Genomic DNA, 22,315 nt, shown 5'->3' with positions numbered 1-22,315 from the left:
TCCCAATTGTTAACCTGATGTGCTTCTTTGGGAGAATGGTCAAGGATGGGGACAGGAGTGGGCAGTGGCAATGGCCCTTAAAGCCTAGGACTTACGGCCAGCTAGGAGGCTTCTGTTCCCTTTGGACTTTGTGCTCATTTTACAGCCCCTGTGAGGTCCAAGGTGACTTGTGTCTCTCTTATGCCTGGTACCTCTCCCTTGCAGTAACTGCCAGCAGCCTAGGCTGGCTCATGTCCCTAGCAACCCAGGCCTTGTGACTACCCACCCCCCCACCCCTCCTCAACTCTCTAAAGTAGAAGGTGTTGTGTGATCATCCAGTTCAACCCCCACTCTATCTTACAGATGGAGGGATTCAGGCCCAGAGAGGGTCAAGGTTGTTCCCAGAGCTGGACCAGTACCACCCCACCTTGCACCAGTCTATATAAGGCCAGGTCTTGGCCCCAAAGGGCTAAAGTGAGTCCTCCCCCCTTCATGGCCTGGTGTAGATCAGAGCTTCCTCAAACACTGGGGCTGGAAGGCACTTTGGGGTGACCTGCTTGAGTGGTTTCAACAGAACCCCAAAGGTGCCACCATAGGGAGAACCCCAAGGTTGCCACCATATGGAGATTGAAGAGAGGTGTCCGCAGTAGAACTAAGGGCCTTCCACCTCCCTGAACACACACATGCACACGCATGCGCGCACACACACACACACACACTTCAATCAGACAGATTCTACTTTTATGTGTTTTTATACCAGTCTTTGGAGTGAGGTTTCAATTGGGGAAAGGGTTTTGCTGCTAAAAACCCAGTTTTCAAAACACCGATCTAGTCCAGTACCTCCGTTTGACTGCCGAGGAGACTGAGGCTAAAGAAGAGAGCTGACTGGAAGCTGATCTGGCCCAAGAGTTTCCTTGGTGCCTGAGGTGTCTGAGTGCCGGCCTACCGGGAGGCCAGCAACAGGAGTTAGACATATGGTGTCTGTACCAAACCAGCCTGGGTATGAATCCTGCCTCTGCACTTATAATTCTGAAATCCATAAAATGGGTATAATCACAACATTCACATCTTGGGGGTTTTGTAAGAATGAAACAAAGTGTGAAGTGGGTTGTTCAATGCCTGACAACCAGGAATGCTTGTTCTTAGTATCTTTCTTGCTCCAGCCAGCTCTTTAGAGTTTTGAAAAATAATGGAAAAATTATCTTTTTTTTTTCTAATATTCTTCTTACAGCTCACACCAAATTCACGTACAGTGCTAATAAAAGAGTGGGGAATTAGGCTGACATCTATTGCCTACTCTGTACCATGCATTGTTCTAAGCCCTTGGTATGTATTATCTCATTTAATCCTTGTAATCCACCCATGAAGTAGATGCAGCTAAATAACCCGACCACATGGCTAGTGAATGGTGGAGCTGGGATTCAGACCCAGGAAGAGCATTGCAGGACCTGGGCTGAATCACTCAGCCGAGACCAAGAAGCAGGAAAATAGAAACAGCAGCAAAAGTTTGTCAGAATGAGAGAGAGAAACATAGGAGCATGGACCACAAAGATGAAGTCAGTTGTTATAACTGAACCACTTATTTGGTTCTGAGCTTTCTGGTAGTCAAAGGGAAAAGAGAGGCATGGCCTGTTGCACGGATCTCAATACGAGAAAGCCCGAAGCATGTCACAATCTTCTGTGAAGCTCACATCTCTAGGCACTCTGCTAGAAACACAACCTCCCTCCCGCAGCAGGTAGGAAGTCTAGCAGATAACCCCATTCCCTGTGGCTGCTTGCCGTGGCCACCTGTGATGGAAGCTGAGGGCATCACCTGCCAGGGTCAGCGTGGCTCCGTGGGGCTGGGGTCACAGCTCCACATAGAGCTTTCCAGGAACCCAGCTTCCTCTGAGGATGACTCCCTGGAGGCCCGGCAGACAGGGTCCTTTCATGTGGGGGACCACGCATGGTGTCTGGCGTCCCGCAGGCTTGCAGCAGTCAACACACGGCCCCGAGAGGGGAAGTTCTAACCAGCTCACTAGCGCAGGCCTGCTGACCTGGGCAAACCACAACCAGATGTGTCCAACTCCAAATCACAAGGCTTTCGGTTTCAGGAGCTGGCTCTTAGTCAGGAGTCCTCCGAACAGATCTGGAGAGAGAGGCGGGAACTTGTGGAGAACACAGGACTGGAGCTAGGTCAGTGCTCCCAGTACCTACCAGATAAGGCCCAAGTAAAGTCCCTTAGCATGGCCCTCCCAACCGCCCAGCTCCTGCCCCAGCAACTCTTACCCATAGTCAGGATGGCTTCCCCATCACTTTCTGCACTGATAGACCCCTTCCCCCAGCCACACTCCTGCTAGACTATGCCCTTGCTTCAAATAACCTCTTCCTTCCAGTCCACAAATCTCAAACCTCACTTCTCCTGGATGCCTTCCCTGGCCTCCCAGCTCCTGAAGGTCTGCCCCTCCCCTCTTGTCTCCAAACCCCATGCTCTTTTTCACAGCATGAGACAGTGTGGTACTATAGGACCCACATTTGAGAACCTGCTCTGCCCACTGCTCCCTAGGTGACACTTCCCTTTCTGGGGCCTCAGTTTCCTTTTCTGCGAAACAGGTGCGGTAATAACCCCTTCACCAGACTGCTACGGGAATCAGATGACACAGTGGATGTGAAAGTGCTGGGTAGACCATATAGGGTTGTACATGCAGACACTGTGGTTGACTTTACTGTTTACATGAAAACAAGGAACTCACAAGGTTCTGCCTGTCCAAAGGTCGAGCCTGTCCTTCCATCCCTGATAAGAAATGCTGGGAAGTTAATAGTTTACCTTAGCCCCTCCTGCTTCTGTTTCTGGGAAGTACCCCAGGCCTAGTACCCCTCCCTGGGGTCCCAGGACCTTCCTGCACCGCCCTCCATAGCTTAGCTAGGACTAAGAAAGGCATAAGGAGATTCCCTGATTTTCTTGAAGACAGTGTGTCCAAAAGAAATATTACGTGAACCACATATGTAATTCTAAATGTTCTGGCAGCACATTCGAAAGTTAAAGACATTAATTTTAATAATTAAGTTAACCCACTATATCTAAAATATTCTCATTTTAGCATATCATAAATATGAAAAAAACTAATGATGAGGTATTTTCCCATCTTTTTCATACGAAGTCTTTGAAATGCAGCCTGTATTTGGTATTCATGGCACATCTCAGTTTGGACAAGACACAATCCTGGTGCTCAGTGATCACACATGGCCGGTGGCTGCTGTGTCAGCACAACTCGAAGGTATAAATGAATAACAGACCCCCGGTAACTTACCCAGAGTGGGTAAGACCCAAAGTGTGGGCTCTCAGGCCCCTCCACATAACACCACAAAGGTGCCTCCCAATTCTGCCTGTCTTGCATCAGGGCCTCCAACTCACAGGGCTCAGTGGATAAAGCATGAGTTTTCTACTCAGGTAAGCTTGAGCTCAGATCATAGTTCTGTGCAATGTTGAGCAAGTTACCTCACTTTGCAGCTTCTTTGCTCAGGTGTGAAGTGGAAGACCCCTTCCTTTGCAGGTCCCAGGGAGGATGGAACAGGAGCCCACATACTGGTGGCCTGGCATATCCTGGAATCCCCACTCTGCTAGGCCCCTGGGGTACTCAGTGTGGACGTTTTGCCCTATTCTGAACCAAACTGAACCCACTTCTTGCCTGCATCACATTAGCATCTCCTTTTGATCTCATTTTTCTTCCAAGAGGCCAGCATTGGCCGCACCCATTGCCTGTTAGAGACATCTGTTGCATTTCTTCTTTTCATGGATATTTATCAGATGCCCACTATTTTACCTCAGGCCCTATGCTAGGCACCAAGGTTTCAACAGAGAATAAGATAAAGATGATCCCTGAGCTCTTGCAGAGCTCAGAGCCCAGCAGAGGAGAGACCCTGAACAAGGTTTGACTTGGACGTACATGTATATGTAAGATCGTTATTTTCTCTTCAAATCAACTTACCTTCTACTCTGAATGCCCATCTTGCTGGATTAGCAAGACACTCAACTTCAGCCTTTCTTAGGGTTCCTCCACCAAGGTGAAGCAAAGGTCCTGAGGTCTTACAGGGTGCTGAGGCACCGGAGAGGTCTCACCCCCAACCAGCAGGCATCAGCAACAATCCATTCTGGCCTGTTCAGAGCCAAGAACAAATGGAACACTGCTGGCCCCTGTTGCTCCCGATGAGGTGACAGCCCCATACCCTCTTCTCTTTCAGAGTGTTTCCGCACCCACAGGCATATCTGGGCAGAATGTCTGGCATCCAGCTGACTGCCTGGGTTGTGTGTCTTCCAGGTTGAAGATTCTCCCTCTGAGCAGAGTCTGCGGGAACCTCTAGAGAAGCAGGATGGCCTAGTCCAGATTGCACCAGACCTGACTGTGATCCAGTTTATCAAAGGTAAGAAAGCTCAGGCCAGGATATGGGGAAGGGGGACCAGAGGGGCATTTGAGGCTGCACGGGATCCAGCCCCTTCCTGCCCTTCTTGATTTATCTTTCACACCTACAGGCCCCTCATGAGCACCATACGCTCCTGTAAGTCTTTGCTTATATGATCCCCTCTGGCTGGAACATCAGTGTTTACTGCTATCTATCAAAATCTTCCTTGTCCCTCTAGGTCAAGCTCAAGTGCTACTCCTCTCCTTCCCCCAACAAGCCTGGCTCTCCCTCCTCTCAGCTCTCTGAACCCTCAGGGCCAATAATCCTTGCTCTGCTTCTCTCAAGGACTATTAGGAGAAGCAAATGGGGTGATGAATGGAAAGCCTTTTGTATAATATATAAAAAAAAAAAACAACTTTACTTATATAAGGTGCAATTATTATTTCGATTACCACCCGTGCCCTATTGCTATTATTCTGACCATGTCCTGGGACAGTAAGGTGAGCTGCCTATGGTTTAGGAGGGTGATAACCACAGGGTTTGCTTCAACACCCATCCCTGCCCCCACTGAGGGACTTTTGAAACAGGAAGTAAATTAGGCCCAATTCTTGGAAGTGTGTCCTAAGACTTGTTGTTGGGATGCCAGTAATCCAGCCCCCAGTTCTTCAGTATCCCCAGGGAATGTGGGCGGGGGGGGGGGGGTGGGGGGGTGGGGGGGTGGGGGCGGGGAGGAGGGGGCTGAACCCCATGGGGCTGGGCCTAGAGACAGGAGGGGCTTTGACTTCCTAACCTCAGATCACCCACAGCTGCTGGAAGGCCCCAGCACACTCTCCATAGGAGAGTTTATTAATCACTGCTTTGGCTTCTGCCCAGAGGGAAGCTGGGGCCAATCACTGAAATTGGATCCTGGAGCGGGTGTCCTGGGCAGATAGTCTCTGGCTGTTTCAGCTTCTCCACGAGCCTAGAGGAGACTGAGGCAGGGCTAGCCATAGGCCCTGAAGTTGGTCAGTAAGCTTGACTTCTGAGCTTTACTGCTGAGTTCTGGGGAGATCATCGTGACCTGAGGTTTGGCCTTGACCGCATGGGACCATGGGGGAGCCAGAGGGAGGAGGAATCATGGCCCTTAGCTGCAGGAGGCCTAACCTCTTAGGGGAAAACAGTCCCTGAGTTAGAGAAGGTCCTTGTCTGGGGGAAACATAGTCCCTGTGCTGGGAGAGATCCTATTCAATGAGAGAGACACAATCTCTGTGCTGGGGGGCGGGGGGGGGGGGCTGTCTAATGGAGGATACATAGACCCTGAATGGAGGGAGAAAATGCTTTGTCTAATGGAGGAGAGCTGGCCTCTGTGCTGGAGGAGGCCCCTGTCTGATGGGAGAGATACTATTGTTGAGTTAAGGGAGGCCCTTGACAAATGGAAGAAACATAGTCCCTAAAGTGAGGGAAGACCTGGTCTCTGAGCTGTGAGAGGCTCCTGTCTGATAAGAAAGACATGGTCTCTGAATGGGGAGAAGCCCTAGCTTATGTGATAGAGGAGACACTGTACTAAGCTAAGGGAGGTAGCTACCTAATGGAGGTGCCCCTGGAGTTCCCCTTTAGGTATCCCTATCTAAGTGAAAGGCATAGCCCTGCCTCTAGGAATTTTCCATCTGTTCTAGGGATAGGCTGAAGATGTTGAAGAGAGATAGAGGATGGGTACAAAGTGCACTGCCATGATTAGCACAGGAGAATGGGATAGAAACAAGGAGACAGACCTCTGGAGTCAGGCAACCAGAGGGGCACAGGAATGTGGGAGAGGCAGGGGAGGTAATAGCAGACAGAATGACCTTTACATTCGGAGTTAGGAAACCTCTGGAAACTCCTGGCCATGGCCCAGCCTCTCTAGGTGAACTTGGGTGAGTTCTATGATACCCGTCTGTACAATGAGGCCAGTCCTGGCCAGGGTAGCTCATGGGAGGGAAGGAGGCCAGAGCAGCTGTCTGGGGTAAAGGCCACATGTGATACCTTCTCATACCAAGTGCTGGCTGAATGCGCTGCGTGGCAGGGACTCAGGACAGGAAGCAGGCCTGGGACAAGGAAGGGGGATTCCACAGCCCAGCTCCTACCCACCCTGCCTAGACTATTTGTCTTTATTTTCTGGTGCCTAAGGAAACAGTTCCTGGCCTGGCCCAGAGGGCCAGAGGGCCAGAGGGCCAGCTGACTGGGCTCTGGCCATGCTCTAAGGACAGATAGAGATCTCAAGTGACAGAGGCCCTGGTCCTGCCACTGCAGGAACAAAAGGGGCCCCCCACTTGGCCCAGAAGAGCCCCATGGCTGTCTTTCCCTACCAGTCCCAGACTGCCAGGTGGTTTGCTCCTCTGATCTTGGAAAGGCCTTTCCTCCTCTCTCCCCTACGCCTCCAGTTAACTCCCACCTCCCCTCCTGCAGGCAGAAACACGTCTTTTCTCTTTTGATGTCAGTGGAGAGAGAGTTGCGCATGTTAGAACAGGAAGCATTCTTGGCTGTCACCCTGGCTGCCCCAGCTGATGAAGGCCCTGAAGCTCTTTCAGACTTACCCCATGTTATATGCCCTTTGGGTTAGCAGATCTGCAGTGAGGAAACCTGTATGCTGGACATCAGTTTAGGAGCTAAAAGGAGACCGGGGAGGTCGTCAAAGCCAGACCCGTCACTTCTATGCCTTTCTCTGTGCCTTTGTGCCTGCTGCGTCCCTATAGGGATTCCTTTTCCTTCAGACCCATTCTTCAGGCCCTACCCCTGTCCTGCTTTGAGAAGCCACCCAGCACTGAGCCTGCTCAGTGTTCACCTTCTCTGGAGGTCTTGGTCCTGCTCCAGCATCTTGGTAGTTGATCATATATGGGCCTGTTTGTCCATTTGTTCATTCCCTCATTTATTCCATAAATATTTATTGAGCGTCTGCTATGCCCCAGGCTCTGGAGATTCAGCAATTAATATAACAGTCAAAAATCCCCCTGCTCTAAAAGAAGTTTATATTCTAGTGGAGGGACTAGAAAATGGCTGAGTGAGTGAAACATGTGGTATGTTAGGTAAAGTGCTATGGAGAAATATAAACTATTTCTGTTTTGTGCTGGGGACACCAGAGGGAAGACGAAGGGCCAGGTTGGCTTGGAAAGAGCTAGAGTAGGACAGGATGAAAAGGACTAAGCGGGAAAACTACGATGAATGGGTAGAAATGGAATGAGGTGGGATGACATGAATGAACTAGAATCAAATAGAACTACATGGAATCAAAGTTTGGATAGGATCAAACGGAAAGAAGCATGATTAAATAGTGTGCAATCTAACTCAATGGAATGTAATGAAACAGTTTCAAAAGCAGAATAGAATTAAATGGACAGGAGTCCATTGTAATGGGATAGAAGCGAATGCAGTAGAATTAAATGAGATGGGATGGAAGGAATAGATCTGTCTAAACCAAACAGGGCAGGATGGGACACAAATGAAAGAATGGCTGGCCTGCCCACTCTGACCTTCTCCCCGCTTCCCCAACAGTGTTCCCCAGGGTGCTGCTGCGGACCCTGCGCCACCCCATCTTCCTGCTGGTGGTCCTGTCTCAGGTGTGCATGTCATCCATGGTGGCAGGCATGGCCACCTTCTTGCCCAAGTTCCTGGAGCGCCAGTTTTCCGTCACAGCGTCCTACGCCAACCTGCTCATAGGCGGCCTCACCATCCCATCGGCCATTATAGGCATCGTGGTCGGGGGCATGCTGGTCAAGCGCCTCCACCTGGGCCCCATGCGCTGTGGAGCCCTCTGCCTGCTGGGGGCGCTGTTCTGCCTACTTCTCAGCCTGCCCCTCTTTTTCATGGGCTGCCCTACCCACCGGATTGCAGGCATCACCCACGAGCCTGGGTGAGTGTGTGTGAGAGCACGTGAGCATAAGCAGGCGGGGAGACGTGTCAGGGAGGGGGCCAAGACAAGGCCAGATGAATTAGGGGACCCATCTACCTCAAATCTCACTTTCCACCAGCACCTTCTCCTCCCCTCCCCACCTACCTTCAGAGCAGTGGGGCTTCTGTCTCCGGATCTCCAGTGAAGGTGTCAGACATCACTAGAAGGGGCAGGGAACGTCACAGACAGGACAGTTTGGGTCTGCGGAGAGATGGAAGCCAAGGCAGGGCAAAGCCACTTGTGGGGATGGCATTTCCAGAGTGGCCAAGCCCTGTGAGCCAAGGGGAGGTGAGACAGAGGCCACGTCAGGGAGCAAGACCCAGCTCAGCCTGAGGAACACTTTGTTTCTGGCCAGAAGAAAGGCTGGCCTGGGAGCCTGCATACTCTCCATCCCTGGGGGAGGGGGGGCAGGAGTATAGAGAGAGGGGGTGAGCAGAGGGCTGGAAGCCATCTATCATGGATGCTGCAGAAGGGGCTTAAGCTCTAGGAAAGAGTTGGCTTACAGACCTCAAAGATTTGGGGTCTTTAGAGCCTGGCAACTAAAATTCTGTTGTCCCACGACCTTAAACCTTTATAGAGTTCTTTTTCCACATCTGGGCAGTACCAGGAGGAAAGCCTCTGATGCCTATCTCCCTTCTCCATCTCTTTGTCCCCCCACCCTGCCTCAGGCAAATGCCCTCTCCCAGTGGGGTCTGTCTTCGAGAGGATGTTGGAAGATACATTGCTGCCTCTTCAGAATGATTTCACTTTTCCCGGGAACTGCTCCAGGCTCAGGCTGGCCCAAGATGCAGCTAGAATTCCCCAGTTGTCTCCGTGCCCACCTCTCTCTGGGCACTTCCTCTCTCCACCCACATGCCAGCTCTCCCCACCTGCAGGAGGCACAGCTCAGGGCCCAGAAATGCTCAGCTCTTCCCTCTGTCCCTGGTCCCACAATAAAACCTCTCCCCCATCTCCCTTTCCCTTCCCCTCCTTCCTTCTCCCTTCTTTTCCCATTGAGGCGACTCTGCTGCCTCCTGTCTGCAGAGCCCTTGTTCGAGGCACGGCTGGTGGAGCTTTAGCCAGGCCCTCTAAAGTCCCCTGTTTGAGGAGCGAGCCAGAGCCTTTAAATGATTTGTAAAGAGCAAATGGGTATTTTAGCACCAGTTTTGCAAAAAGGAAATGGAAAAAAGTCACCTAGCACACATGCCAATTTCCCTTCCCTTCTGCCTCTCACCTTGACTCTGACATCTCATCTCACTGTGTTGTCCTCTTTGTGCAATTCACTCAACTGAGCTTTGGGCTCTAATTCATTGAAGAAGCCTTTTGCGACAAACTGAGCAAATTAAGGAGAATTTCTCATATTCCAGCCCAACTAATGATACTTACAGCCGCCAAGAACTGAGGGTCTCCCATGCTCCCAGCGTCCTGCCCAGTTCTTCCCATATTCTGTCTCATTGAATCTTCACAGGATCTCTGAGATGGGTCCTACCATTATCCCCATTTCACAGATGAGGATAGAGAGGCTCAGAGAGGTGAAGTCACCCACCCAGGGCTGTCCAGCTGGGAGGGGCCGAGCCTGAAGCCAGGGCTCTCCCCACAGGAGCAAGGGGCCGAGGAAGAGCCCCCAGCTCTCATCCACTCGGCCTTCCTGATGAGGGTCTGCCCCTGGATGGAGTCCCCTGGTGCAGCCTCAGTTCCAGCAGTGCCAGCCCATTCCCTCCCCTGCCTGGCAGAAAAGGAGGGAGAGATGATCTCCACCCCCCCACACACACACACTGTTGGAGGGAGACTACTCTGAGGGAAGGAGAAGGAGTAGAACTCACCTCTGCCCCGATGCTCTCCCACCCCACTCCCAACTCTGGCTACAGGCTGGCTGACTCAACAGTTGTTCTACTCACTTCCCCTGCCCCTGCTGGGCCTCTTCTCCAGGGAACCGGGATGGCACAAAGCTGGCCAGGCCTGCCACTCTGTCCATACCCACCCTAAGTCCACAGGACCCTCAGCTGGCCACTCTGGCCTCCTCTGTAGCCTGGCCATAGGCTCCCTGGCAGGTTTTCTCCCTCTTAGTTATGAAGTCAGGTCACATTCTGAGTCCCAGGGGCCCCCTCTGCACCTCTCCCAGGGTGACTTACCCCTTGGACTCATCCTCTCTTCTGATCTCCTGCCCCTATCCACCCCATCTTGCCCCAGCTGACTAGAGTGGGGGCACTCCTGGGACTTGGGGGCAGGCCCTCCAGAGGGAATTGGCGGGACTAAGGCCTGCAGTAGCCACAGTGAACAGGGTAGTGATGTGAGCTGAGAGGTTGTGAAACTACAGGATGGTGATGGGAGGGGGTCCCCAGCTGAGCTAAGGGAGACACTGAGGCCCAGTGAGAGGCAGGGACAGGTCAGTGACCCTGCAGCTAGTCAGGTGCCCTGACTGGTCCCAACACACATAACTCGAATTTTCTAAGAAGAGGAAGCAATCCAGCTCATCAAAAAAAAAGCACTTTTCATCTGAGACTAAATTCTGGGATGAGTTTATCTTGTGTTCCCTAAAGAAGGGCCACTGAAGAGTGGAGATGCTTGCAAAAATTCAAAGGCTTGTAGGCTGTTGGGGCTAGAAGGGGTCTCAGAGGCCTCCATCCGACTGTCCTCCCTGCTTCTCCCACTGGGAGGCCTCCCGCAGCTTCTAGTTCATCTCCCTGCTTGCACATCTCCATTGCAAGGTGCCCACCACTGCACCTTCATGGAACAGCCCTGACAGTGAACAAATCTCTGCGTGGAGTTGAAACATGTGGGCATTGCTCTTGGGGTGGGGAGCTGGGCTGCAGGGGTGAGGCGGCCAGGAAGCCAGGCTAACTCTGCCAGCTTTCTCTCCCCCCAGCAACTTGCCTGGACTAGAACAGTTTCCAGCCTGCAGAGGGAATTGCTCCTGTCCATTGGACGACTTTAACCCTATCTGTGACCCCAGCACCCATGTGGAGTACCTCACACCCTGCCAGGCAGGCTGCACAAGCCGGGTGGTCCAGGAGGCTCTGGACAAAAGCCAGGTGGGTCCGGCCTCTGACGGCTCCCTCTGCCTCCCTGGGGCTCTCCGCCCCTCCCTGTCTTTGTGCACCCATCACACTCTCCATCTTTGAACATTCTCATTCTGTGGCTTTTCCATCTATCTGTTGGCCAGTCTGCCTCCTTCTGTTGGTCGATGTAGAACATTATTCTCACAATAAACTTTTATCGCCAGTCTGGGCCCAGCCATGGGCCAGGCCCCAGAGCACAGGGGTGAACCAGATCTGGCTCCACCTGTCTGTGCAGGGGAGAGGCAAAAGGAAACAAGTCAGGAATTCCAGGGCTGGTGGTAGGCAGGAAAAAGGGTCCCCACAAGTACAGACAAGGATAGAAGAAGATACATCCTGCCTGGAAGGGTCCTGGAAGGCTTTCTGGGAAGTGGCCTTTGAGCTGGATCTTCAAGGATGAGTGAGCAAACTAAGAAAGGGCTTTCCAGGCAGGGGGAGCAGCAGAAGCAGAGTCTGAGAGCGAGCACGTGCACATGGCACACGCACACAGCGTTTCAAGAAACTGCAAAGAACTTATTGGAACAGAAGCATAAGGTTTCAAAGAGGGAAAGCGAGGCCCAGGCAAAGAAGAACCTTGAATGCCAGGCCATCAGTAGGGACCCTATCAAGAGAGTGACGGGGAGCCTTGGATAGGTTTTAAGCAGGCAAGTGACAGGGTCTGATCTGTGTCTGATCACACTTGAGACCACAGTGTGGAGGAAGGTGAGCAGAGTGCAGGCTAGGAGACAGGGAGACGGTGGGACGGCTGGCACAGTGAGCCCGGTCGGTCAACAAGTCAGTCAACAAACCTTCGCAGAATCCCTCCTCTGTGCCAGGCCCTGTGCTGGGGACTGAAGACCCAGAGGCAAGAGGCCCTACCCTCAAGGGACTCCCAGCAGGGAAGAGAGGGCAGAATAATCAGCAACGTGCACACTGTGAACCTTAAAAAGGTCACCGAGACTAGCCACTCCTCTTTCCCTTTCTTCTCAGTCCCCCCTAATGACAAATGAGGATAATATCAGCCTTCCTCAGGCCCCCAGGCTGTAGATTAACATGTATGTATGTGTGTGTGTGGGGAGGTGTTGGGGGGGTACAGTGTCAGGCTGGTCATTATGACACCATGTCCCTCTCTCCAGGGCTCCCCACCTTTGTCATGCGGAACCCCTGCCTTTGCATCCTGCTGGGTATCAGCATCTAAGCCCAAGGTTCCTCCAAGTAGAGAGACCTGGACCCCACGGCTAGTGCAGAGTAAAGCACCTGGTCAATGGGGTTTCAGAACCAACAGGAGCCACCCGGGCTGTGCAAACCGTATTTGCAATAATCATAATCCCAGGCCTTGGGCCTCCTTAGCACTCACTGTTCTTGCCTGGTTTGATCTCCCTAAGACCCTTCCAGAGGACCCCAGGCCCTTCCAGCTGAGGCAAGATCCCCAAGAGAACAGTAAACGTTTGTGGATATGGGCCCCTGAGCACTAAGGCCAGGCCACCCAGTTCGAATCCCTATTCTACCTATAACTGGCTCTGTTAGGCAAATTATTTGATCTGTGCCTCAGTTTCCTGGTCTATAAAATGTAGGTGATCATAATGAGTACCCACTGTATACTAGCCACTGTGCCAAATGCTTGCCTCAGCTGAATTCATTGAATAGCAAGTGAAGAGCCATATGACATAACCTACGAAAAGCAGTTAGCGTGCCTAGTGTCTGGGACATTTTAAGCACTAGGTTATACACACTCCTGCTAAGTCCATTATACAGATGAGAAATGGAGGCCCAGGGAAGGATTAGGCATTGCCCAAAGCCTTAGTGCCAGAGCTGGGATTAAAACCCAGGGTTCTGGCCTCCCAGCCCAGCCCCCTCCCCAGAGCATCCTCAGAGGTTGTGTCTGGGTATAGTATTGGGGGGAAGGTGCAGCTGGGCCCTGGTCAGCATCAGGAACTGTCGCCCTGGCCTGGAATAGTCTCTGGCCTGCCTCTCCAGGTTGATGGTGAGCTCATGGGCTCAGGGCTGCGTCAGTCAGTGCCCAGCATGGCTGCACTCAGTAACCATTTATGAACACGTAAAGGACCAGGAGAAAGATGGAAAGAGGTGGGTGCTTGGTGGGATCTGGGGCTCAGGGGGTAAGGCTGAATCCCCCTGGGGAGTGAGAATCAGAGGCAGCTGGAGAGACTGAAGTCATCCATAGGAAGAACTTCCTGCCAGAATTAGATGAATGTGAATGAGGGCTGGGAAAACCCCAAGAGAAAGGCCTCTCACTTTGTGTCCACCCCTGCAATCTTCTGCTCCCCAGAAAAGGCACGGGGGCAGGTGATTTCTCTTCCAGTAATCTTGCCTTCGCATATTTCTCTCCTTACCTGTCCTTCCATTGAACCGGGTGGGCTGCTTAGCCTGTAGGCAAAGGTCCAAATGGTGTGTGCTCAGCCTTAGCGTGTGCAGGCGCTCTGCGAGGCAATGGAAAGAGCACCCAGTTACCCAAGCCTGAATCCCAGGTCTCTCTCTTCCTCATTTTGCCTTGCCCTAATTTTATCTATTAAATATCTCTCAAATCAAAACCCTTTTCTGTATTCTCCGCCCCCTCCTCCTGCCTCCCTACCACTCTCTCCACATTGGGCATCTTGGCCTGTCTTCGTGCCCCCCACCCTCCCCCTCCCCGGGCCGTCCCCTCCCAGGGGCCAGAGCAGCTTTTGTACTGTCAGGTCTTGTCCCTTCCAAGCTTACAATCTTCCCAAGGGTCCCAGGGTCCAGCTCAGGGCCTCCCAACCCTTTCCACAATGGGAAGTGTCTGAGGCCGCCAGGGTTGGAGGTGAGAGGCTGCCCCAGGCCGACCAGACCCCCTCGAGGGCTGATGGGACCCACCCCTGCACGCCTGTCTCCCAGCAGAGGCCGAGGGTCCCTGGGGCACCCGGTCAGAAACTCTGATCTATGGGGAAGAGAAGCCCAGGCTTCCTGGCTTGCTTTGCTCCTGTGAGGCGCCTGAGGGCACTGGCAGTCTAGACCACTTCTGAAAGAATCCTAGGCTGGAAGTTTTCCAGGCCACGGTAGGGGGTGGGAATTTGGGCTACAGTCAGACACACCTTTGGGCCAGCCTAGGGGCCATTCCTTACAGTCTGAAAAGGAGTCAGCTTTTACTCAGAGCTCAGCCTCTGGAGGGGTCCCAGTTTTCTGGGGGTCTCCTAGTAGACTTCACTCTGGCAGGAGGGAGGGCTAAGATTTATCCTCTGGCCCTGAAGCCCCCAGACCTCAGAAAGCTGTACTCCCTAGTACAAGTTCCGCAAACATATCGCGGCCAAAGCTTATTTCCGGATTCTGCTCACCTCCCTGGATTCCAGGCTCTTAGTTCTAACCCGAGTTTTTCACTTTCTGCCAGCTCATGGATGCACTCAGGACAATGTTTTCAATACTTCATCCAGCATTTTAAGTTGTTGGCAGTATGATTGGCAGGGTGCTGGTGCACTGTGTTTCTGGAAACAGCAGTCCAGGTTCCTCTTTTGTGTCCCAAGCTGGTCACCGTGTCTTCCCAACGCAATCCTGGAGCGCCTCCCCTCTGCCCTCTCCCGCGTGCACGCTCTGCTCCAGGCTCACTGAAAGATTTGCTAGGTTCTTTCCTTCCACTTTCATGGGATTTTGCATTTGACCTTCCCTCTGCTCATTTCAGTTTTCCTCTCGGAAAACTCCTATTCATTCCTCAAGACCCAAATCCAACGCCCCTCTTCCAAGAAGCCTTCCTTGCCCTTCACGTGCTGAGCCAGGGTGCCCGCTGTGCTGCCTGCATCTCTCCATCCTTTTGGAGAGAAGAAATCTCCATTTTCCCTTGAGAGTCTAGTCTGGAACCCAGTGCCCTGGAAGAGTTCCTTCCCCAAAACACTCTGTTACTTTGATTCTTTGTGCAGCCAGTCGGGAATTTGGAACACTCTGGCATTACCAGGTGAAAGAAAGAGAGTGTGTGTGCACATGTGTATGTGTGCGTGTGTGTATGTGACTGGCTGAGTGTGGATGTATGTGTGTGGGTGGGTGTGTGAGTGTATGTTGTGGGACTGTGGTGTGTGGGAGAGACAGTGTGTGGTGTGTATGTGTATGATTGTGTGAATGTGGGTGTATGTGAGCGTGTGTGAATGTGCGAGTGTGGTGTGGTGGGGCTGATGCTCTTCCAGGCCCCTCTCTCTTTTCTGTTCACCACTTCCCTCTCCCGGCAGCCTCAGCCCATGTGTGTGTGAACCATGCGTGTCCAGGGTCGTGCTTGGCTGCAGGGGTCAGAAATCCCAGCCTCCAGCCAGCTCCACCCCAGCTGGCTCGTGCCCTTGGGGCCTTCCGGGGCCTTCTGGAGCCTTCTGGGGCCTTCTGGGGCCTGGGCCAGCTGTTTGCCCTTGGAGGCTCCTGAAGGCTTTTCTCTGCCCCCTCCCCACCCTAGGTTTTCTACGCCAACTGCAGCTGCGTGGTAGGGGGAGGCCCTGTGCCCGCGGGCTCCTGCGACTCCGCCTGCAGCCACCTGGTGCTGCCCTTCATGTTCCTGGTCAGCCTGGGTGCGGCACTGGCCAGTCTCACCCACACACCCTCCTTCATGCTCATCCTAAGGTGAAAGCAGGGGCAGGCCACACCTGGTGGATACCAAGAAGTCCTTAACCCTAGGCAGGACAAGGAATCCTGAGGGAGGGGTTCCAAGAAGGAGGCCACTCGGGTGTGCTGGGCCCCCCGCAACAGGCCAGGCTCTCGCTGCCCCATCTTCGTCCTCATGGCAACCTGCTAAAGTGAAGTTTCCTCCCCATTTACAGATAGGAAAACCGAGGTTCAGAGAGAGTCAGATGTCAGCCCCAGGTCTTGTCACAGCCACTGGGCGGAATAGTACTGGTGCCAGCACCAGAGCCCAGGTCCTCACTTGCCTCAGGGGATGGGAGGCCACACCTAAGGCCCTGCCCTGGCCACCCAGTCACAGCAAGGAGAAAGTGGAGTGTCCCCCGACTCCCCGCCCCCACCCTACATGTGATGAGTGGGCCACAGGAGGTACACCCAGAAAACCAAGCCCTGTAAGTTGTGGCTCATGAGCCTTCAAGTCAATAAGCACTTGTGTGTCCACTGTGGACCAGCCCACGCAGACCACTGCTTCTTGGTTCATGTTCTTTCTGGCCTTTGTCCTGAGGGTGCCTGCTGGGACCGACAAATTGTTACCTAAGGCCAAAGTCAGCATTCCTAGGGTGGGGGCTGGAATAAAGGGACCTCAGAGCAGGACAATTCTAAATTTTCATCATGTTGGGATTATTTTGGTTCCCCATCTGTTTTCTAGAAAATTAGAAGGGAGGGGCGCCTGGGTGGCGCAGTCGATTAAGCCTCCGACTTCAGCCAGGTCACGATCTCGCGGTCCGTGAGTTCGAGCCCCGCGTCAGGCTCTGGGCTGATGGCTCAGAGCCTGGAGCCTGTTTCCGATTCTGTGTCTCCCTCTCTCTCTGCCCCTCCCCCCGTTCATGCTCTGTCTCTCTCTGTCCCAAAAATAAACGTTGAAAAAAAAAATTAAAAAAAAAAAAAAAAGAAAATTAGAAGGGGGATGGAGACCATCATAAACACGACAAGACATGTAGATCTGTAAAGCAGCCTGGCCAAAAGAAAGAAGGTAGAGGAATCAGATGCCCCCGCAAGGCAGCCCTTTTAAGAGGAGTTACTGCAGGTGGTGTGCTCACAGATTCTTTTTTTTTTTTTTTTAATTTTTTTTTTAACGTTTATTTATTTTTGAGACAGGGAGAGACAGAGCATGAACGGGGGAGGGTCAGAGAGAGAGGGAGACACAGAATCTGAAACAGGCTCCAGGCTCTGAGCTGTCAGCACAGAGCCCGACACGGGGCTCGAACTCACGGACCGTGAGATCATGACCTGAGCCGAAGTTGGATGCTTAACCGACTGAGCCACCCAGACGCCCCTCACAGATTCTGACCCCCTGACGCCCACCAGCTGTGGGGTCTTGGCCAAGTCAACCTGTCTAAACATTCATCAGTTTCCTTATCTGTAAAATGGGCCTGATGGCATAAACGACCTCATGGGGGTGAGGCGGGGGTGGCAGTACAAAATGAGCTCATAGGGAGCACTCCCAAAACACCAGCTGCTGGTATTACTACGAACGAGGAGCCAGTGATTTCCAGGGCAAACTAGGCTGGGGCTTCACGGCATTTGGGGAAGTTGGAAGCCATGTCTGGCTGCCTAGCTTCAGGTTTTGCCAAGTGTAGGAGGAGAGGGGAATCTGGTGGACTCAGGGGTAGGGAGAGGGGAGGTGTCTGTGGCCAGGAACACAGGGAGCACAGGACCCTGATGGCCAGTGGGGGTGCCTGGAACATGGGTACTGGGCTCGATAGGTTGAAGGGAAATGGAGTATGGAACCTGAGCCCACCCAACCCCAAACCCACAGACCTTCAGACTGGGAGAAGGCTGGCCCCTGGGTGGTGAGAGAGCAGGGGATGGTGAGAGCCCCTTGAGGGCCGAGACCCTCTCAATCCTCATGTCACCGTGTTTCTGCTTCTTAGGGGAGTGAAGAAAGAAGACAAGACACTGGCTGTGGGGATCCAGTTCATGCTCCTGAGAGTTTTGGGTAAAGAACCTTCATGGGACCCTTAGACACCCACTGTGTGCTGGGTCTGTGGCACAGGGATGAGCGGGACCCAGGTCCTGACCTTAGGGTTCACAGGCCCATTGGGCAAACTGGACCTGGTACCCTGGAAGTGGGTGTGCAAGCAGCTAGAGGGCCGTCCAGGGAGGCAGCATCTCACATCAGGGTGAGGGGTGGGCTTGAGGGCCAAAGACTTATGGGACAAGAGGCCCCAGTGGCTCTGGGGGGGTTGCATATGCCAGGGAGTAGGGGGGTTGGGTAATGCAGGATGCCAGGCCCATTGTCCCCTGAGCATGTCCTCCTCCAGCCTGGATGCCCAGCCCAGTGATCCACGGCAGCGCCATCGACACCACCTGTGTGTACTGGGCCCAGAGCTGTGGGCGGCGGGCCGTTTGTCGCTACTATGACCATGACCTGCTCCGAAACCGGTGAGACCTGAGGTGGGGGGGGGTGCCAAGGGCCCCATGGGGAGGCTGTCGGAAATACTCTTGGGGTCTCAGGTGGGACAGCAGCAGGGACGAGAGGCCCATCGATATCCCCCTGCTAGGCAGCAGGTGCTATATCCAGTTCACCAGTCCTGCGAGCTAGCCACTGTCCCCCAACTCTTCTGGATGAGGAAAGTGACCCATTAAAGCAGCCCAAGGTCACACAACTGATAACAGGCAAAGCTGGGCCTTGAACCCAAATGGTCTAACTATGATCTGTGCAGGAACATGTGTCACCGTGGCGGACCATGGGGGAGGATGAGGGGAGCAGCCCAGCTGTGAGAAAGATGGGGAGTTGAGGTGGGGTTGGGAGAAGGCCAATTTAGGACACAAGAGGCTTGGGATCCAGCCCAGCTCTGTCTCTTTCATTGGGAGACCTGTCTTTTCTGGAACTCAGTCTTCCCATCTGTGCAATGGGGAACCCAAAGAAACCTGAAGGCAGAGAGCTGCTGGGATGGGATAGGGGGTTGAAGGGGACTCGCTAACAGGGCTGGGAGCAGGGAGTTGGTCACTTCCAGCTCTGAGGAGGGCATGGCTCCTGTGGGCTGGGACTGACTAGTGCCCTTTCTATAGGAAGAAAGATCAAATAAGAGCTTTGGTGAGTTAGGGAAAGAGTGGAGAGGGAATCCTCTTGTGGCAGGTGGGGTGATCCCAAGTTGCAACTATCAGGCCTCCTGAGCCCTTAGAGAGACAGGACTGTCCCAGGCTATAAGCCAGCTGGGGACAGGGCAGGGAGGATGCCCAGGCTTCTGCCTCCCTGTTCAGGACTCCTTCTGCAGAGCATCTCCCCCTTTTCCAGGGAAGGGGCTAATTCCAGGGGCTTCCCCATCTCCCCAACCAAGGCCATGGTGATAGGGTCCATTGCCCTGGGGCTGGAAGCCTCTTTTCCACCCGCAATGTCTCAATGTCTCTGATCACACAATGGGTGATGATTGCTGACCCTACTCTGCCCCAGGTCAAGGCCATCCAAGCCCTGGACAAAGGAGGTCCTGAGTTGACAGGTCTCTTGCTCTTTTCCAGGTTTGTCGGCCTCCAGTTCTTCTTCAAGACAGGCTCCCTGGCTTGCTTTGCCTTGATTTTGGCCATCCTAAGGCAGCAGGACAAAGAGGAGAGGACCCAGGTCACCGTATCCATCCCTGGCCTACAGCAACAGCAGCCATTAGTGTCAGGGCCAGAAAAGAAGCCTGAGGAATTCAGAGCGTGAGCTGGTCCCAGAGTGGCCGCCACTGGGAATACCTCCTCTGGGCTCTTTGCCCAATATTGGGCGTCAGGAACCCCGTTTTCTAATTCAGACTCCTCTGCTAACTTGCTATGTGACTTTGGGCAAGTTTGACCCTCTCTGGGCTTTTGTGACTCATCTGAACCAAAGAGTTGTCTAGGGGTTTGGTGTGTTGGCCACTTCTAATGCAAGATGGTCTTCCCCCTTCCTCCCCCAGCCAGACAGGCTGACCTGACTAGGCTTTCCTGGTGGAAGGACTGCATATCTTTCTCCCAGGTCCTAAGATAGAGAAGTAGACAACAGTAGGCCAGGCTGCCCTGCACACCTAGTCCTAGCCTAGCTTTGCCACTCACCGGGAGCACCCTCTCTGGGCCTCAGCCACCACTTCTGTCAGGTGGAAATGGACTTGCCAGCTTTCAGGCCTCTTCCAGCTATGACCATCTGTGTGGTCAGTATGGACTCAGGTCTCATCCCCAGCCCCACTCAGCCTGGAGGTGGGGCCAGGACAGCCTCCGTCAAGAAGTGTCCATTTGGCGCCCCCTGGAGGCAGAGCCCTGAACTCTGAGCGGGACCTACTAGGGAGGGAGCTGGCCTCACAGGACATCCAAGCTGATCGGGGTCTCCAGCAAACCTGGTGTGAGGGCCCCTGGGGAGTTTAGCTGAGGCGGAGGCTCGCTCTCTGGACTCAGGAAGTCCCAGTCCTTGCCCTCAGGGAACCACAGTCTGGGTGTGGCCTAGTCTCTGCCTTCAGGGCTCCAGTGGGGAGGGAGACCCAGGTCCCACACTTGGGCATTTTCTGACTTCAAAGGCCAAACACACTCTGCACACATTCACTGGTACTTATGCATTGCCAAGATTTCACTATGACCAGGGCCCACCAAAGTCACTGTTACTTTTGTGACTAGATCCTAATTTCACCATTTCCTTCCTGGTGCCTGACTGTGGCCTGGGGCTGTATAGGTGCCTGGTTCTGTGATAACCATGTTTTGGGGGTAACATCTGGTTCTCTGTGATGCCTGAGTTGGTGTAAGCACCTGTTCTTTGTAAGGCCCAGGCCTAGAATGCTGGGACTTGTTAATGCCAGGCTCTATGTAATGAGCGGGTCTGTGGAATGCTTGTGTCTGAACCAACTGGTCCTTATCTTCAGTGGCCTTGTCTTGTTTTATGGCTAGTCTTATCTGGCCTGGTTATCTCCCTGAGAGGGGGAGAGAGTTTCCCCCATCTACTCCAGCCCATTCTGTTGCCACCACATACCTGACCTGGCTGGGACCTGCTGCTTGGGAGGCAAGAGACAGATCTGTCAGCAGCAGCTTCCCAAGCCCTGTGCTGGAGGCAGGGGAGAAGCTGGGAGGCAGGCGGGGGGCAGGAGGGCAATGCAGCTCTGACCCTCTGAGCATCTCCCTGTGGCAGGGCTTTGAGGCTCTCCCATGTGAAAGAGGAAGGGGAAGGTACAGAAGTTCTCACTCCCATTTTGATTCTATTGGCTGGTATCTTTAAATGTTTAACATCTATCTGAGCCTGTTATTATCAATGCCAAGATTTTCAAATTCTCCTCCAACAAGAGGATGCTGTTTACGTTTTATATTCCTTTTCCCAGGTTTTGCAGAAATAATTTGGAGTTATAGATACAGCTTATTATTAAATTTGTTCTTGCATAATGTCTCTTCTATTACAAAATTCCTTTCTTACAAACTGCATTAGAGTTTGCAACAACCACATTACTTCCAGCTATTTAGATTTAAGTTTTACTGGATTCATTATTCACTATTATTTCTTATATATGACATCTTTCCCTGTCTGTATATTCTGGTCTAATTTTCATTTGACTGGGTTACTTCCTCTAGTCATGGTTTCAGAAATGGGATCAGGTCATGAAGTTTGTGAGGCTTCACCTGTCCAAATTGTCATTCACGTTTTACAGAAAAGGAAACAGTTCAGAAAAATTAAGCAACTTGCCAAGATCAGACAGAACATAAATGGTGAAGCCAGGGTTTTGTGCAAATTGAAGCTTATAAACTTTGGGGAGCCCTCTTTAAAAGAAAAAAGAACACAAAATTGGTAAGAAAGAGTGAAAATTTACCTCTTTGAAAATAATGAGAAAAGAAGTCAAAAAAATACATCACACAATTCAGGAAAATAGCATGCTTTTTACTAACTCTTGTGCACACCTCTAAAATACATTCCCCCCCCCCCCCCCCCCGACGATTGGAAGGATTTTCTGCAGCCTCGCTTCTGGTTCTGTCACTGCAAACCTGTTTCTTCTCTAGTGCCCATGTACTTCCAGGGCCAGGTAGCATAAAACACATTCATGCTATGAGATGACCTCTGGATATGATACCTTGATGTCACAATGCTGAGTGAGTTGGACTGAGGAGGAAGATTCCTAGAGGCCATTCTCTATACAGAGGTAGGTAGCAATGATTTATCTATATACAGAGGAGATTGAGAATCACATAAATATATCCCAATGAGCCCAAATTAAGGTGATCCCAAATTCAACTGCCCCTTAGCCAGATCCCAGAAATGCCCATGGCCCCTGCAACCACCTCACATAAAGAGAAACTGGGACACAAGTAGCTGGAGTAGAAGGAACTAGCAATCTTAACTGCTTGTGGTTAAAGCATCTTACTTTTGCAGATTTCCCAAGGATATGACAACCTGGACACATTGCAGAGGCCCCTTCCTGGGCCTAGAGAGAGACCCGGATACTCAAGCGGCATTAGCTTCATGCTGAATCTGCCTCTGGGTCAA

At 52.5% G+C, this 22,315-nt stretch overlaps 1 protein-coding gene and 1 long non-coding RNA gene across 11 annotated transcripts in view; one reads left to right on the top strand and one right to left on the bottom strand.

Moving 5' to 3' along the window:
• Positions 1 to 22,315, top strand: part of SLCO2B1 (solute carrier organic anion transporter family member 2B1) — a 57,048-nt gene that overhangs the window by 25,759 nt on the left and 8,974 nt on the right. For 5 of the 10 annotated variants that reach the window (XM_045484001.1, XM_045484000.1, XM_045484002.1 and 2 more), the window contains 7 exons: positions 4,278 to 4,380; positions 7,867 to 8,224; positions 11,109 to 11,274; positions 15,683 to 15,846; positions 17,778 to 17,842; positions 18,168 to 18,288; positions 19,366 to 21,222. In XM_045484001.1, the coding sequence (XP_045339957.1) occupies positions 4,278 to 4,380; positions 7,867 to 8,224; positions 11,109 to 11,274; positions 15,683 to 15,846; positions 17,778 to 17,842; positions 18,168 to 18,288; positions 19,366 to 19,549 (1,161 nt within the window). In that variant the 3' untranslated portion in view covers positions 19,550 to 21,222. Of the gene's footprint in view, positions 1 to 4,277; positions 4,381 to 7,866; positions 8,225 to 11,108; positions 11,275 to 15,682; positions 15,847 to 17,777; positions 17,843 to 18,167; positions 18,289 to 19,365; positions 21,223 to 22,315 lie in introns of those variants that run through there. The other 5 variants (XR_006714004.1, XR_006714005.1, XM_045484005.1 and 2 more) reach the window with 1 other exon arrangement.
• Positions 1,532 to 13,756, bottom strand: LOC123601163. Its single transcript, XR_006714007.1, has 4 exons — positions 13,629 to 13,756; positions 8,369 to 8,464; positions 3,948 to 4,115; positions 1,532 to 2,107 (listed from the first exon to the last, which is right to left on the bottom strand). It is a non-coding gene; the product is annotated as an uncharacterized LOC123601163 (long non-coding RNA).

The sequence above is a fragment of the Leopardus geoffroyi genome, chromosome D1, assembly GCF_018350155.1.
Source record: "Leopardus geoffroyi isolate Oge1 chromosome D1, O.geoffroyi_Oge1_pat1.0, whole genome shotgun sequence".
NCBI classification, from domain to species: domain Eukaryota; kingdom Metazoa; phylum Chordata; class Mammalia; order Carnivora; family Felidae; genus Leopardus; species Leopardus geoffroyi.
The sequence above is the reverse complement of the archived record's forward strand: the minus strand, read 5'-3'. Positions and strand labels throughout refer to the sequence as shown.